Below are 17,930 nucleotides of genomic sequence, written 5' to 3'. Positions count from 1 at the left end.
CCTGAATAAACATCATCAAACAGTTTTCCAAAAGAATGGGGAGACCAAAGGTATGTCCTCTCTTCTATTTTTCATATTTTCATAACATTTTCAGCCTTTAAAACATGCGACAAAAATTTTGCCATTGATGTGTAAGCTGAGCCAATCAAGCCTTTGACAATCTATTACCTATTTTTGATGAATATGTGGCAGAAAATTGTAAAAGCGAAAGTTTATTGCTCAAAAATTTTGAAGCCCAAATATCCTCCAATTCTGGGATGACCCAGACATGACTGCATAGTAAAGAATGAATGCTACATCTTCTTAAAATGTAGGACTGAATGCATTGTTAAACCAAAGGTGAAAGATAACAAAGATTTAAGTACAGTGTAATTTTTAATCGAAGCTGATACAAAATAGCAAGAAATCTGGACCAGAGCCACTGAAGTTAAAAAAGAAGAGTGAAATAAAATAAATAAATACACAAGAAAGGTTTTAAACAGCAGCAAATTACTCTATAAAAAGCAAAAAAAAAAAAAAAAAGCTTTGGAACGCACATACAAATAGTAGGTTATTCTGAGTGAATAATTTCATAAATGAATTACAGCATTTTGGCACAGCCCCAACCTCAACCTCCACCTCAACCTACCCTACAAGGTTAGCTGGCCATCTGCATTTAATGTCTAAAATGGGTTTGGGCAGGTTAGTGATAGTCGTGGTAAGGAGCCAAGGGGTGTCAGAAGGGAATCCATTGCAGTGGCAGGACCATCAGAAGCAGAGGAAGATGTTGCAGATGGACTTGGTGGACAGTCTGAATCAATAGAGGGCTGTGTGCAGTCCTCCATTCATTTGTGATTCTGACTGAGTTGTAATTTCCTGACAGCACCTGAAGTCCACACAAAGCTCGGGAGCCTGAGAGGTGAGTATGTGAGTGTAAAGGGCAAAGAGACCGGAGTCCATGCCTTCCTGGGTGTCCCATTTGCCAAGCCACCCATAGGTCCTTCCCTGAGACTGGCTCCACCTCAGCCTGTAGAGGGATGGAAAGGAGTGAGAGACGCCACCAAGCAGCCACCCATGTAAGACACACGTGCTGCAGTGTTTGGATGCCACACTTGGAGGAATTATGTCCAATATTTATTGATAAAAATGTCTCTTTTTCAGATGCATTCAATCTAATGAGATTACTGTGGATATGTTTTCTGTCTTCGGATTGACACTTCCATATATCCCAGACATTTCAGAAGACTGTCTTTACCTCAACATTTACTCTCCTGCAAACAGAGCTCAAGATGCCAAGCTTCCAGTAAGAACTCTTTGCTGCAGATTTTAAGTGATGCTGTTCAGATAATGAGATTCAGCTTTGGGAAAGTTTTGATAATCTTTTTGGAGCAGTTGGTTTTAACGATTCTGAAGAGTTCACAATGGCAATAGGAATAATGATGCCTTTATGTCGATCCAAACTGCCATGGGCTTAGCTCTAAAGTCAAATTGATGCTCTGTTTATGTCATCAACACTTATAATACAGATCTCCGTTTAGTTTAAACTCACTTGATAGAAACTCTTGTTTATGAGATCAGAGGGAATACAGTAAACATGTCCTTTTTGCTTTAAAGAAAAGATGAAACCCTTTCATTACTTTGACAGGTCATGGTCTGGATCCATGGTGGGGGCTTCAGTACGGGGTCAGTGTCAATGTATGATGGCTCTGCTCTGGCTGCTTACCAGGATGTGGTTGTGGTTCTGATCCAGTATCGTCTGGGACTTCTGGGCTTTCTCAAGTAAACAGACTCAAGTATCTACAGTGCCTTGTGAAAGTATTCGGCCCCCTTGAACTTTTCAACCTTTCGCCACATTTCAGGCTTCAAACAAAGATATAGAATTGTAATTTTTTGTCAAGAATCAACAAGTGGGACACAATCGTGAAGTGGAACGAAATTTATTGGATATTTTAAACTTTTTTAACAAATAAAAACCTGAAAAGTGGGGCGTGCAATATTATTCGGCCCCCTTGCATTAATACTTTGTAGCGCCACCTTTTGCTGCAATTACAGCTGCAAGTCGCTTGAGGTATGTCTGTCAGTTTTGCACATGGAGAGACTGAAATTCTTGCCCATTCTTCCTTGCAAAACAGCTCGAGCTCAGTGAGGTTGGATGGAGAGCGTTTGTGAACAGCAGTCTTCAGCTCTGCCCACAGATTCTCGATTGGATTCAGGTCTGGACTTTGACTTGGCCATTCTAACACCTGGATACGTTTATTTGTGAACCATTCCATTGTAGATTTGGCTTTATGTTTTGGATCATTGTCCTGTTGGAAGATAAATCTCCATCCCAGTCTCAGGTCTTTTGCAGACTCCAACAGGTTTTCTTCCAGAATGGTCCTGTATTTGGCTCCATTCATCTTCCCATCAATTTTAACCATCTTCCCTGTCCCTGCTGAAGAAAAGCAGGCCCAAACCATGAGGCTGCCACCACCATGTTTGACAGTGGGGATGGTGTGTTCAGGGTGATGAGCTGTGTTGCTTTTACGCCAAACATGTCGTTTTGCATTGTGGCCAAAAAGTTGGATTTTGGTTTCATCTGACCAGAGCACCTTCTTCCACATGTTTGGTGTGTCTCCCAGGTGGCTTGTGGCAAACTTTAAACTAGACTTTTTATGGATATCTTTGAGAAATGGCTTTCTTCTTGCCACTCTTCCATAAAGGCCAGATTTGTGCAGTGTACGACTGATTGTTGTCCTATGGACAGACTCTCCCACCTCAGCTGTAGATCTCTGCAGTTCATCCAGAGTGATCATGGGCCTCTTGGCTGCATCTCTGATCAGTCTTCTCCTTGTTCGAGGTGAAAGTTTAGAGGGACGGCCGGGTCTTGGTAGATTTGCAGTGGTCTGATACTCCTTCCATTTCAATATGATTGTTTGCACAGTGCTCCTTGAGATGTTTAAAGCTTGGGAAATCTTTTTGTATCCAAATCCAGCTTTAAACTTCTCCACAACAGTATCTGGGACCTGCTTGGTGTGTTCCTTGGTCTTCATGATGCTCTCTGCACTTTAAACAGAACCCTGAGACTATCACAGAGCAGGTGCATTTATACGGAGACTTGATTACACACAGGTGGATTCTATTTATCATCATCAGTCATTTAGGACAACATTGGATCATTCAGAGATCCTCACTGAACTTCTGGAGTGAGTTTGCTGCACTGAAAGTAAAGGGGCCGAATAATATTGCACACTCCACTTTTCAGTTTTTTATTTGTTAAAAAAGTTTAAAATATCCAATAAATTTCATTCCACTTCACGATTGTGTCCCAATTGTTGTTGATTCTTGACAAAAAAATTACAATTTTATGTCTTTATGTTTGAAGCCTGAAATGTGGTGAAAGGTTGAAAAGTTCAAGGGGGCCGAATACTTTCACAAGGCACTGTAAGAACATACATGAATGTGATTTGTGCCACATGTGAATACAAATTCAAAATTGACTTATTTCAACCAGCTGATGTAAACATGATCTGTGAGACTCTAACTGTATATTCACTACAGCACTGGAGATGAACATGTATCAGGGAACTTTGGGCTGCTGGATCAGATAGAAGCTCTGAGGTGGGTCCAGCAGCACGTTCACAACTTTGGAGGAAACCCAGATTTAGTTACTATATTTGGGGAGTCAGCTGGAGCAGTGAGTGTATCTCTCCTGGTAAGAATTAATTTCAAGATGAAGTATTTTAAATACTCACCTTTTCTTCTTGGCAGAATGTGCAGTTATGACAGTGTGAAGTGAATCTATTTTAACAGCTCCTCTCACCATTGTCTGATGGCCTGTTCCACCGTGCCATTGCTGAGAGTGGTACAGCTGCAATGGATTTCATTGTGTCAAGTAATCCTCTGCCAGCGATGCAGGTAATAAGAAATTTGATTATTTTAGATTTGTACAATATTGACAGTTTTACAACATTTTTTTTGCTGAATTGTTGATCACGATCTCTCACATCTGTCCTCAGATGGTTGCAAATGCATCTGGCTGTAGCATTGAAAGCACAGAGAAGTTTGCAGATTGCATGAGAAACCTTGATATTGATACTATTGTGGCTATTGGGGAGGTGAGACACTCTGTGGAAAACTGATATAGACTGCTGAAAACAGATTAGTTGAATATGAGCCTGAAGGCTTCTGCAATAATGCTTCCTGTTTTATGTAACTGTCATTACTCTCTCACCTTATACACATTTTATTCTCTCAAGAATCAAATGTTTACATTTCATGCAATTGTTGATGGACACTTCCTGACGAAACCTGTGGATGAGCTGCTTCGTAAACATGAACTCCTCACTGTGCCATTCATGACTGGTGTTAATAATGATGAAGGTGGATTTATTCTTGCTAATGTAAGTGTTACATTTTTAAAGACGTTTGTATGAATCGAGAGCTCAATGATTTTCAGATGTTAACATTTAGGATCATTTTGCTTGTGTGTGTATATGTTAAATCTTTATTACTGTCTTCCTTTAGGTCTTTGCTCCACCAGGCTGGACAGACGGATTAGATCGGGAGCAGGTTTTGAACGCAGTGTCCATCTTCTCCTCTGATGTAAGATAGACATAGATGGATTTTGTAATATGAGAGTTCCTTAACATATTCAAGCTTCTTTGACAGATGTGTTGTTCATTTTTTGAAGCCCAAAGATACAATCAAGAGAGACCTGATGACAGATGAATACATTGGAACTGGTGAAGACCGTGTGAAAAACAGAGATGGAATGACTGAGATGATTGGAGACATTTTGTTCAACATTCCAGTCATTAAAGTTGCCAATGGTCACAGAGGTAATTTTTATGCAAAATGATGCAAATCTGTCTTTAATATTAACCGTCACACATAATAAATATCACACCTATTTGTCTATTAATAGATGCAGGTGCTGCTGTATACCTGTATGAGTACCAGCATCCTCCCTCATTTCTGCAGAAAATAAGACCAAACTTTGTTGGAAGTGACCATGGAGATGAAATGTTTATAGTGTTAGGAAACTGCTTCACAACCACTCATGTCACATTAATTGGTAAGTGCAACAGACCACCAGATACCTCAGCTGTCTTTGGGTTTTCTGGAGTGCAAAATGTTTTACCAGCTTATGATAACTTTAGAACCAGGCACTGAAGAGGAGGAACAGTTGTGCAGAACCATGATGAGCTACTGGGGCAACTTTGCTCACACAGGGTAGGAATTAGTGCTCATTATCAGTTATAGTATACATGGAGATACACAAACTTGTTTCTAGCTTTTGCTGTGTGTGTGCAGGTCTCCTAATGGGGATGGTCTTGCCCACTGGCCAAAGTATGGAGCAGAAGAGGAGTATCTGGCAATTGGTTTGAAGGAACAGGTAGTGGGTCGAGCCCTGAAGAAGGATCGTTTTGTTTTTATGACTCAGACCCTCCCAGAGAAGATCCAACAACATGCTGAGAATACAGAGCACAGCGAGCTATAAAGCGGTCACATCACTTTTCTCTATACCAAGGTTTTTTCAATTATTAATTGTAAATGACCACAGTTAAGCCAGCTAAAATTGCCTTAAACATACTGTGTTCAACCTGTGATTTTAACACATTAAAGCACTGGATTTTTTTTTTAGCTTTTTTACCGAATGCAAACTGCTATACATTAAATAAAATTCAGAAAGAAATAAAAATTTCCCAGTGAAATGAAAAGGTGTGTGTTGGTAGTCATGGGGAATTAAAACTTGAAAGGGGTGAATATATTTTCCAGGAACATCATTTTGAATGCAGACAGCTTCAGAGAAAATGTACCTGCCTGTTGTTTTGTCAATATATTTATTGTCTGCTGAATGATCTGGATTCCAATTTTCAATGAAAACTTTCAGACTTGTGTACTACAATAACAGAGAAAAAGATAATTTTAAACATCTGTCTATATTTACAAATTTGACATACAGGTTTTTTTCAGTTTTTTTGAACATAATTTACTGAGATGAGCACTTAAGCTGAAAATGGTGTGATCGTTGAGCACTGATCGATGATCATAGGATAGATATGATTCTTTTTTTTTAAAAAATCATTAAAAAAATGTAAAAACAGTTATAGGTCCTAGTAAAGTAGACTGACAGTACTTGTAGTTATTTAATTGGCAATTCTGTAACACTATATATATGGAAAATAATTCCACTTGCTGCGGTTTTCATGTAATTCGTTGTTGTGTTGGCTCATTAGCACCCTCTCTGGAGCAACTGACATTGGTGTCACACTGTCAGTTCTTGAGAGGCGTGCACTAGGTAGTTTGTGGAGCACAGCACAGGCTCATAAATGGTTATCTTTTTAGTATTCCTCTGTTTATTTTATGAGTTGGTGTGCACTATGATCTACTTAGATGTTGATTGGAGTGTGATTACCTATATTATATGCTTTTATTTGTTTAAATATGTTTATGGGGAGTTTGAGAGACTCCGTAAGCTAGCTATCTAGTGAGAGTTATATTAAATGAACGTGCCGCTCCTTTTATAGTGTGTTGTGCAGGAGACGCATGAGCCCACTGAGCAGAGTGTTTTCTTTATATTTACCAGATGATACAATAAATGGAACTGATAAGACATTTCAGATTTTCACTTGGTGAAAAAAAAAATGAACACATCTCAGAGTGGAGGGGTTTGGAACCATCCAGTGACAGTGTGTGACTGACCATGGCTATGAATTCCCATTTTCTTTAAGGTATTTATGAGGAATCTTAAGATAATACAAATAAAAGAATCAAGTTGGAAAGGGCATTCTTTGACTCAGTGGTTCTCTGCTTTGCTCCCATTGCAATGGTCTACAGATAAATGGGCTTTGTAGGTCAAAGGGGAGGGATTTAAAACCTCCTGGGTGTCCCTCAGAATGACAGACTATGCAGTGCAGAGTTAGCAGTACTGGTTTCAGGTTTGTTAAGGTTCTTAAACTATATTAATCAAGTCTTTTCGAGCCCATCAGAAACAGAGGTGTTGTAACAGGATCTGAAGTGTTGACCAATGACCTACTGTTTGCTCCTGATCTGAGAAACAACTGAACAATGTGGTAGATAGGGGGCAGGAAATTGCCTTTTTTGATTAGCTGTCGCTGTGGAGTAAAAGCTGCACAGTCACGTCTGTGTGTTTCACCTCTTACCTGCATGTTTCACCTCTTACCTGCAGCTTTATCTCGGTCAAAGTTACAAGAAGGTGAGGCTTTATAAGAGGCAACGTTTTTTATACTGTGCACTTCATCTGTGAAGTCCACACCTAGACATCCATAATGCTGTGTGCAAAGCAAACTTTCTGCTTTCTGATCTCTGTTTTATTTTCCTGCGGTGCTGCAGAGCTGCAGGGTAAGTAATGATCAACTTGTTTCTTTACACACTGACACCAGAGACAACACTAACAACCAACCTTCGATGTAGATGTTGGGGGGGCTGTGGCTCAGGTGGTAGAGCGGGTTGTCCAATCATCGAAGGGTTGGCAGTTCGATTCTTGCTCTCGCCTAGTCATGTCCTGTTGTGTCCTTAACCCACTTTGCCTCCAGTGCTCTTCACTTGCGTGTGAATGTTAGTGGTGGTCGGAGGGGCCATAGGTGCGGATTGGCAGCCACGCTTCCGTCCCCACCAGAGTGAGAATGTATGAGCATATGGTTGAATGGAAGCAATTGTTGTATAAGCGCTTTGATTACTCTGATGAGTAGTAAAGTGCTATATAAGAGCAAGTCCATTCAGATGTGACTGTACTGTTAATGAATCATAGGTCAGAAATAGTAAAGTTTCTGTTTAATTTTCAACACGGTACAAGTGTGTACTGCACCTTCACATTAACAGATAGACACACACAAGCAGCAGTACTTTGAGTCGTGTGAAGAATTTTTCCACATTTCAGCATCAATATTCATCCGAAAACATCACAGAAACATTTCATACTCTGTTCATGTGCCAAGTCACAACACCCTTTTTTATGGACTTTACAATTTGAAATCTATCATGGAACAAAATTAAATGTCCAATAATCAAATAATATGACAATGGAAACAGGTTCACAGTTTGCCCTTCTGGCACAGAATCATTCCTTGGAGATTAAAGAAGCCAATGAGTGTGACCTTGATCCTGGATATGGACATGCTGGCTGTTTTTGGTGGGGGGAACACTGGAGCCTCTGCCATTTGATCTCAGAGTCGTACTGGAAGACCCACGTCTCATCCGAAACGATGATGTTGTCCAGAAACACTGGGTTACCCTCTAGCAGCTTCAAAACGTCCTGTCACATCTCCACAACGCGAGTCTTTTGGTCTTCGGAGAGCAGTTTGGGGACCAACTTTGCGCAAATCTTCCAAAAATATGGTCCTGACCAACTTCCTGGTCAGTCCTGGTTGCTCAGTGTTCATTCAGATCTTCAGTCTGTTCTTGTTGTGTTTCGATTCATCTTCCCTTTCATCCCATCCTATTCTGAACCTCTTGACACATGCATGGGACACGTCTGTGAAGGTTCTCATTCATCCAGGACACCTTGTTTGCCCCATGGACACATCCTTCAGCATGGAAAGGGTTTATTCTGGTGAACTTTTGTTTGAAGCTAGAAATCAACATGTGAACAGAGAGATAACAGGCCAGTTAAAATGCTGCTTTTTTCAAACAGTGCTGATATTTTGGTAACACTATGATGAACTTCATTCCTGTGTGACCTCTGAATCATGTGATCCACAACCCCAACAACTTACTCATGTACAGTATGTAATTGCAAAGGCACTTTACTTGAGTTTTTCTATTTCTTCTGCTTTTATACTTTTACTGCATTACATTTTTAGAGGGATGTTTTCTATTCTCTATTCCATGATTTTTACTTGACAAATTTAGTTAGTACACTTTAAAGAATAAGATTTCACACGACAGACAGAATAACGAACATTTAAACACAACACTTTGTTAAAGGTTAAACCAGTGGATTCCAACCTTGATGGTGTTTGATGTCTTTAAAAAATCAGCACATTGTCACATATATGGCTGTAGTTAATTGGAAACTTTCATATAAACATACAAAACAAATTTAAACCAAAGACTGGCTATTTGGAAGAATTACATTTGTCACTTAGGAGCTACAAGTATCTCTCACTGCGACATTGAATAACTGAATTGGGATGTGTTTATTTGTGATTCTGACTGAGTTGTAATATCCTGACAGCACCTGAAGTCCACACAAAGCTCGGGAGCCTGAGAGGTGAGTATGTGAGTGTAAAGGGCAAAGAGACCGGAGTCCATGCCTTCCTGGGTGTCCCATTTGCCAAGCCACCCATAGGTCCTTCCCTGAGACTGGCTCCACCTCAGCCTGTAGAGGGATGGAAAGGAGTGAGAGACGCCACCAAGCAGCCACCCATGTAAGACAAGTGCTGCAGTGTTTGGATGCCACATTTGGAGGAATTATGTCCAATATTTATAGATAAAAATGTCTGTTTTTCAGGTGTATTCAAAATGCAAAGATGGTTGTGGGTATGCTTGAGGTCTTCGGTTTGGTACTTTCAGATGTCCCAGACATTTCCGAAGACTGTCTCTACCTCAACATTTACACTCCTGCAAACAGAGCTCAAGATGCCAAGCTTCCAGTAAGAACTCTTTGCTGCAGGTTTTAAGTGATGCTGTTCAGTTACTGAGATTCAGCTTTGTGAAAATTTTGACAATGTTTCTGGAGCAGTTGGTTTTAATGCTTTTGAAGAATTCGCACTGGCAACAGGAATATTTATGATTATATTTAGACCCAGAATATAATGGGCTTACCTCTAAACTCAAACTGATGTTCTGTTTATGTCACTGACAGTCTAATAATTCAGTACGTTGTTGAGTTTAAACTCACTTGATTGAAAGTCTTTCATGGTGAGATCAGTAAGAATGAATGAAGTTGCTTCAAAGAAAAGATGAACCTCTTTCATTACTTTGGCAGGTCATGGTCTGGATCCATGGTGGGGGCTTTAGTGCAGGGTCAGCTTCAACAGGCGATGCCTCTGCTCTGGCTGCTTACCAGGATGTGGTTGTGGTTCACATCCAGTATCGTTTAGGAATTCTGGGCTTTCTCAGGTAAACAGACTCAACTTGGTCAATATGCACAGAGCAAAATTTTAAAAACGTGTGCAACAGTTTCCGTGATTACGTCGTAGATTAGAAGTTGCAAAAGTCATTGGAAACTCAAGACTGCCATCATACATGTGGTCTTTACAAGTACAACTTTTGTTCACAACTGTTCATTCTGTTGTTATGTTCTGATTTACTTTTACCAGCTGGTGTAAACATGATGTAGTAGACTTTAACTTTATATTCTATCCAGCACTGGAGATGAACATGTATCAGGGAACTTTGGGATGCTGGATCAGATAGAAGCTCTGAGGTGGGTCCAGCAGCACATTCACAACTTTGGAGGAGACCCAGATTTAGTTACCATATTTGGGGTGTCGGCTGGAGGAGTGAGTGTATCTCTCCTGGTAAGAATCAGTTTGCAGATAAAATATATTCTAAATGTATTTCTTTTTTTTGGAGATTTTGCACTTATGACATTGCAAACTTAATTTTATCTGTTCTCACAGCTCCTCTCACCATTGTCTGATGGCCTGTTCCACCGTGCCATTGCTCAGAGTGGTACAGCTGCAATGGATTTACTTGTGTCAAATAATCCTCTGCCAGCGGCGCAGGTTAATGATCAGTGTGCTTATTTTTTATGTTTACAATGCAGAAAATTTCACAACATATTTATTTTTCTAAATTCTTCACATTAATCTCTCACATCTGTCGTCAGATGGTTGCTAATGCATCTGGATGTAGCATCGAAAGCACAGAGAAGATTGCAGATTGCATGAGAAACCTTGATATTGATGCTATTGTTGCTGCTGGAGAGGTGAGATACTGAGTGGAAAACTAATATAGACTGATGAGAACAAATTACTTGAATATGAGCCTGAAGGCTTCTGCAATAATGCTTCCTTTTTAATGTAACTATTTTTACTCTCTCACCTTTTGGACATTTTATTCTCTCAAGAATCACATATTTACATTTCATGCAAATGTTGATGGACACTTCCTGACGAAACCTGTGGATGAGCTGCTCCGTAAACATGAACTCCTCACTGTGCCATTCATGACTGGTTTTAATGATGATGAAGGGGGATTCATTATGAATAGTGTGAGTGTTATATTTTTACAGAAACTTGTATGATTCAGTGATTTTCAGATGCTTAAAATTTGGGATCATTTCTGTTTGTGTGCATGTGTTCAATGTTAAGAGCTGTTCTGTCTTCCTTCAGGTGTTGGCTCCACCAACCTGGATAGAAGGATTAGAACGGGAGCAGGTCTTGAACGTGATATCTGGCCTCTACCCTGATGTAAGACAGACACAGCCTGATGTTATAATGTGACTCTTCCTCAACATATTCAAGCTTCTTTGACACATGTGTTGCATGTTTTTCAAGCCCAAAGATGCAGTCAAGAGAGATCTGATGATGAAGGAGTATTTTGGAAATGGTGAAGACCGTGTGAAAAACAGAGAAGGGTTGACTGAGATGATTGGAGATGTCATATTTAACATTCCAGGCATTAAAGTTGCTAATGGTCACAGAGGTAATTTTTATCCAAGGTTGTGAAAATGTGTCTTGGAAGCAGTGCTTAACATTAGTGTTCACACATAATATAACATTTATTTGTCTACTAATAGATGCAGGTGCTGCTGTATACCTGTATGAGTACCAGCATCCTACCTCATTCCTGAAGAAACATAGACCTAGCTTTGTTGGAAGTGACCATGGAGATGAATTTTATATAGTGTTAGGAACCTGCTTCGCAACTACTCATGTCAAATTAGCTGGTAAGTGGAACAGACCACCAGATACCTCAGCTATCTTTGGGTTTTCTGGAGTGCGAAATGTTTCACCAGATTGCCATTACCTTAGAACCATGTCCTGAAGAGGAGGAACAGTTGAGCAGAACCATGATGAGCTACTGGGGCAACTTTGCTCGCACAGGGTAGGAATTAGTGCTCATTATAAGTTATAGTATACATGGAGATGCACAAACTTGTTTCTAGCTTTTGCTGTGTGTATGTGTGTGTACAGGTCTCCTAATGGGGATGGTCTTGCCCACTGGCCAAAGTATGGAGCAGAAGAGGAGTATCTGGCAATTGGTTTGAAGGAGCAGGTGGTTGGTCGAGCCCTGAAGAAAGATGGTTTTGTTTTTATGACTCAGACCCTCCCAGAGAAGATCCAACGACATAAAGAGAAAATGGAGCAGGGTAAGTAATGCTCAACTTGTTTCTTCACGCACTGACACATTTCAGCGTCAATATTCATCCGAAAACATCGAAAAGAGGCTTCATACACAGTTCATGTGCCAAAATCACGATACACCTTTTTCATGCACTTTGCTCGACAATTTCAGATCTATTATGCAACAAAATGATATGTTTCTAGTATTAAAACCTTACTGCAATGACAATAGACACCGGCAGGTTCAAGAAAAAATGATACGCAACAACAAGAAATGTAGTCTGAATGTTTTTTCCCCACAAGATGTTCGGCAGAGCTGAAGTTCCTTCCAGCTGCTCTGCTCCAAAGCTTGTTTAATACATGCAGCGGCAGTATCCGTGTTTGTACGAGAGAGAGTAGCTGGCATTTGCACGCTGAACAACAGCACTATTAATAACTCATGATATTACTGGTGTACTGTCACACACAGAATAGCAGTTTTCAGCTGTTTATGAGTTTATCTTTGTACAGTAGTTTCTTACAAACCTGCAGCATCAGGCAGCAGTACGATCCGTGAGTGCCTCAAAAGAGAAACAGAGCAGTGCACATTTAACAATCGCAGTAATTTCATTAAATATTTTTAACTGCAAAACATCCCGACGTGAAGAATGGGTCGATCAGTATCGAACAGCAGCTGACAAACAGGTCAGCTGTCACGCAGTGTCACAGTTCATCAGATGTAGTTTCATATTTCGTTGCATTATTGTGTTCTCCACATCACATCGTGTGTTCACTAGTCTCACATGAATGACAAATAATCGTGCGCATAGTTTGGTTCTCCGGCCGACTGGGCGGTCTGTGTGAATCCAGCAATGAGGAACATTAACAATAATTGGTCTCTGTGTGAAAGGTGCTGAATGAGAGAAGGCCATGACTTTAACGGATTGAATGACACAACAATCATGTCACACATCTGAAAGGGGCAAAATAGAATCTAATATGTCGTTATCTTAACGTGGACCTTACCTGTTGTCAGTTTTTGGACTTGAATCGGGATTATTTCTCCCCTTTAATGCTTCCTGTGGATAAAGGTGGAAGATAACAAACTCCAGGAGAGTGTGAGCCTTGATTCAGACTTGTCTTTTTGCTGATATGAAACTGATGCAGAGTATTCACACACACACACACACACACACACACACACACACACACACACACACACACACACACACACACGCACATATATATATATATAAGAAACAGGACTTTCTCAATGAACATTATGTTTCCCGAGATGACAGAAAACTGTCTATTCTCCTCTTCATCATTATCCCCCCTGCAGTGAATACACGCCTACCCTCTTCCCCTCCACACCTCAAAACACTCTTTAAAGTCTTCATTCTGGATGGCTCTCAAGATGCTGGTCATATGCTGTTTGATGTCCTCTACACCCTTGAAATGTGAACTTTTGAAGGCACTTGTCAGCTATGTAAATAGTTAAGGGTTGCACGATGCTAGTTTGGGAGCGTACGGAGGGTGTTCTCGGACTGCAGTCTGTTTTTAGACCAGAAACTAACGGGTTCTGAGAGTTGTATGTACTGGAGCATTGTCGTTATGCAGGATCCAGTTCTTGTTCTCCCACAAATCATTCCTTATCCATCAGATCTATGCAGCTGCACATTGTAGAAGTATTGGTACACAGTTTGCCCTTCTGGCACAAAATCATGGTGAACCATTCCTCTGTGGTCAAAGAAGACAATGGATGTGACCTTGATCCTGGATTTGGACATGCAGGCTTTCTTTGGTCAGAAGACTGCCAGTATCTTTGGCAGGGGACTGCCATTTAATCTCAGAGTTGTACTGGAAGACCCGGGTCTCATCCAAAGTGATGCCAATTCAATTCAATTCAATTCAATTTTATTTATATAGCGTCAATTACAGTCAAATCGTCTCAAGACGAGGAACCCATATGCCTGACCCCCAGAGCAAGCCCAAAGGCGACAGTGGCAAGGAAAACACCCTTTTAACAGGGAAAAAACCTCGAGCAGACCCCGGCTCTAAATAGGGGGGACCCATCTGCCTGCTGGCCGGGCGGGTTGAGAAGGACAGAGGAGGGCAAGGGGGAGGGATGGGAGAAGAGGGAGGGGTGGGAAAGCAAGGAAAACACAACACACATTTGGATACATGTATGACAAGATATGTGACACAAACAAAGTATAAGCTAACATTGAAGACTGACTCATAGTTTACTCTTATGATGTATGGCTCTGACATTAAACATACTCCATATATAGCTAGCAGTAAAATTCAAACTGTATGTAAATTAGCATAACAAGTATAGTGAAGGCGATGCAGAGTTGACTGGTGGAAAAAGGGGAGTTGGAAGCAGAGGGCTGGAGGAAGGTCAGCAGCAGCATCCCACAGTGGACATGATGGAGACTGGACCAGCTGGTGGAACATCGACCGCAGATCTGAAGCATCCAGCTCTGGGACCAGGGACACTCGGAGAAATAGCACAGGGGGAAACAGAGTGAATGTACTGCAATAACGGTATACATATTAAATGTAAAGGTAGATAGAGAAGGGCTCAGTGCGTCAAGAAAAGTCCCCCAGCAGCCTAGGCCTATAGCAGCATGACCAGGGGCAGAACTAAGGGACGTCCAAGAGGGGGTCAGCTGTACAATGAAGACACAAGCCGAACCCCTGTGGGTCACCCAGTCAGCCCCAACTATAAGATTTGTCAAAAAGGAACGTTTTAAGCCTGGTCTTAAAAATAGAGAGGGTATCTGCCTCCCGAACCCAAACTGGGAGCAGGTTCCACAGGAGAGGCGCCTGATAACTGAAGGCTCTGCCTCCCATTCTACTTTTAGAAATTCTAGGAACAACAAGTAAGCCTGCAGTTTGAGAGCGAAGAGTTCTACGAGGATAATATGGTACTAACAGATCTTTAAGATATGATGGAGATCGGTTATTAAGAGCTTTATATGTCAGAAGAAGGATTTTAAATTCTATTCTGGATTTAACAGGAAGCCAGTGAAGAGAAGCAAGTATAGGGGAAATATGATCTCTTTTGCTAACTCCTGTCAGTACTCTCGCAGCAGCGTTTTGGATCAACTGTAGATGTTTAAGAGAGCTATTTGGACAACCTGATAATAAGGAATTGCAATAGTCAAGCCTGGAAGTAACAAAAGCATGAACTAATTTTTCTGCATCACTCTGAGACAGAATGTTCCTGATTTTTACAATATTACGCAGGTGAAAAAAGGAAGTCCTACAGACTTGCTTTATGTGTGAGTTAAAGGACACGTCCTGGTCAAAAAAGTGACAGTGTTCAGAAACTCTGGGTTGCACTCTAGCTGCTCCAAAATGTCCCATTATATCTCCACTTGACATGTCTTTCGGTCTTCGGATAGCAATTTGTGTGCCAACTTTGTGCAAATTTTCCACATACCTAAATCGTCCACACAGATGGTTCTGTCCAACTCCCTATTGAATCCCAGTTGCTCAGCCTTCATTCTGATTGTCAGTCTGCCAACATTTCGCATCAGATTCTTGACCTTATAGATGTTGACATCAGGTCTTGTTGTTGAGGGGCATCCTGGTTTTGGATCATCCTCCGCTGACAAATTTAGTTGGCATACTTGTACGACAAACATATTACATAATGGATAGTGAAGCATTTAAAATACAACACATTGTTGAAGATTAAACCAATGATTTCCAGCCTTTATGGCTTTTGATAGCTTTTAAAATTCAGCATCACATATGACTGCAATCAATTGTAAACTTTCAAATCAGCATAAGGTACAGATTACATTGGATATTTGGAGGAATTACATTTGCCACTAAGGAGCTGCTTTTTTTACTGCAACATGAAGTACTGAATTGTGATGTTTCATTTGTGATTCTGACTGAGTTGGAATATCCCGACAGCACCTGAAGTCCACACAAAGCTCGGGAGCCTGAGAGGTGAGTATGTGAGTGTAAAGGGCAAAGAGACCGGAGTCCATGCCTTCCTGGGTGTCCCATTTGCCAAGCCACCCATAGGTCCTTCCCTGAGACTGGCTCCACCTCAGCCTGTAGAGGGATGGAAAGGAGTGAGAGACGCCACCAAGCAGCCACCCATGTAAGACACATGTGCTGCAGTGTTTGGATGCCACACTTGGAGGAATTATGTCCAATATTTATATATTGATAAAAATGTCTCTTTTTCAGGTGTATTCAAAATGCAAAGATGATTCTGGGTGTTGTTGAATCGATGGGTGTCAAGTTTGCAGAATTGCCAGACATTTCAGAAGACTGTCTTTACCTCAACATTTACACTCCTGCAAACAGAGCTCAAGATGCCAAGCTTCCAGTAAGAACTCTTTGCTGCAGGTTTTAAGTGATGCTGTTCAGTTACTGAGATTCAACTTTTGAAGAGTTCACAATGGCAAGAGGAATATGTATGTCTATATTTAGACCCAGAATATAATGGGCTTACCTCTAAACTCAAACTGATGTTTTGTTTATGTCACTGACAGTTTTATAATTCAGTTCGTTGTTGAGTTTAAACTCACTTGATTGAAAGTCTTTCATGGTGAGATCAGTAAGAATGAATGAAGTTGCTTCAAAGAAAAGATGAACCTCTTTCATTACTTTACCAGGTCATGGTCTGGATCCATGGTGGGGGCTTCAGTTTGGGTTCAGCTTCATCAGGTGATGCCTCTGCTCTGGCTGCTTACCAGGATGTGGTTGTGGTTCTGATCCAGTATCGTTTAGGAATTCTGGGCTTTCTCAGGTAAACAGACTCAACTTGGTCAACATGCACAGTTAATTGTCATGAGCAAAAGTTTACAAACCCGTTCAACAGTTTCCATGATTCTGTCATAGATTAGGAGTTATAGAAGTCACTGGAAACTTAAGACTGCCGTCATGCATGTGGTCTTTACCAGTATATGTCAATTTTTGTTCACAAGTGTCCATTCTGTTGTTCTGTTCTGCTGCTTTGAATGGGATTTGTGTCACATGGGGACAAAAAACTCAAAATTGATTTAGTTTTACCAGTGCTTTATTTTCCATCCAGCACTGGAGATGAACATGTATCAGGGAACTTTGGGATGCTGGATCAGGTAGAAGCTCTGAGGTGGGTCCAGCAGCACATTCACAACTTTGGAGGAGACTCAGATTCAGTTACCATATTTGGGGCGTCAGCTGGAGGAGTGAGTGTATCTCTCCTGGTAAGAATCAGTTTGCAGATAAAATATTCTAAATACATTGCTTTTTTGGAGATTTTGCAGATATGACATTGCAAACTTAATTTTATCTGTTCTCACAGCTCCTCTCACCATTGTCTGATGGCCTGTTCCACCGTGCCATTGCTGAGAGTGGAACAGCTGCAATGGATTTACTTGTGTCAAATAATCCTCTGCCAGCGGCGCAGGTTAATGATCAGTGTGCTTATTTTTTATGTTTACAATGCAGAAAATTTCACAACATATTTATTTTTCTAAATTCTTCACATTAATCTCTCACATCTGTCGTCAGATGGTTGCAAATGCATCTGGATGTAGCATCGAAAGCACAGAGAAGATTGCAGATTGCATGAGAAACCTTGATATTGATGCTATTGTTGCTGCTGGAGAGGTGAGATACTGAGTGGAAAACTAATATAGACTGATGAGAACAAATTACTTGAATATGAGCCTGAAGGCTTCTGCAATAATGCTTCCTTTTTAATGTAACTATTTTTAC

At 40.8% G+C, this 17,930-nt stretch overlaps 1 protein-coding gene across 20 annotated transcripts in view; it reads left to right on the top strand.

Moving 5' to 3' along the window:
- The window catches only part of ces2b (carboxylesterase 2b), a 150,099-nt gene that overhangs the window by 2,971 nt on the left and 129,198 nt on the right, over positions 1-17,930 (top strand). For all 20 annotated transcript variants that reach the window (XM_051951994.1, XM_051951985.1, XM_051951977.1 and 17 more), the window contains exons 3-20: positions 863-1,055; positions 1,141-1,282; positions 1,625-1,758; positions 3,520-3,673; positions 3,772-3,876; positions 3,978-4,076; positions 4,218-4,361; positions 4,486-4,563; positions 4,652-4,799; positions 4,886-5,035; positions 5,121-5,193; positions 12,069-12,244; positions 16,131-16,323; positions 16,413-16,554; positions 16,844-16,977; positions 17,263-17,416; positions 17,515-17,619; positions 17,724-17,822. In XM_051951994.1, the coding sequence (XP_051807954.1) occupies positions 863-1,055; positions 1,141-1,282; positions 1,625-1,758; positions 3,520-3,673; positions 3,772-3,876; positions 3,978-4,076; positions 4,218-4,361; positions 4,486-4,563; positions 4,652-4,799; positions 4,886-5,035; positions 5,121-5,193; positions 12,069-12,244; positions 16,131-16,323; positions 16,413-16,554; positions 16,844-16,977; positions 17,263-17,416; positions 17,515-17,619; positions 17,724-17,822 (2,423 nt within the window). The remainder of the gene's footprint in view (positions 1-862; positions 1,056-1,140; positions 1,283-1,624; positions 1,759-3,519; positions 3,674-3,771; positions 3,877-3,977; positions 4,077-4,217; positions 4,362-4,485; positions 4,564-4,651; positions 4,800-4,885; positions 5,036-5,120; positions 5,194-12,068; positions 12,245-16,130; positions 16,324-16,412; positions 16,555-16,843; positions 16,978-17,262; positions 17,417-17,514; positions 17,620-17,723; positions 17,823-17,930) is intronic.

Source organism: Acanthochromis polyacanthus, chromosome 8 (assembly GCF_021347895.1).
Source record: "Acanthochromis polyacanthus isolate Apoly-LR-REF ecotype Palm Island chromosome 8, KAUST_Apoly_ChrSc, whole genome shotgun sequence".
Lineage (NCBI taxonomy): Eukaryota > Metazoa > Chordata > Actinopteri > Pomacentridae > Acanthochromis > Acanthochromis polyacanthus.
Note: the sequence above shows the minus strand (reverse complement) of the source record. Positions and strands in the feature narration are given on the sequence as shown.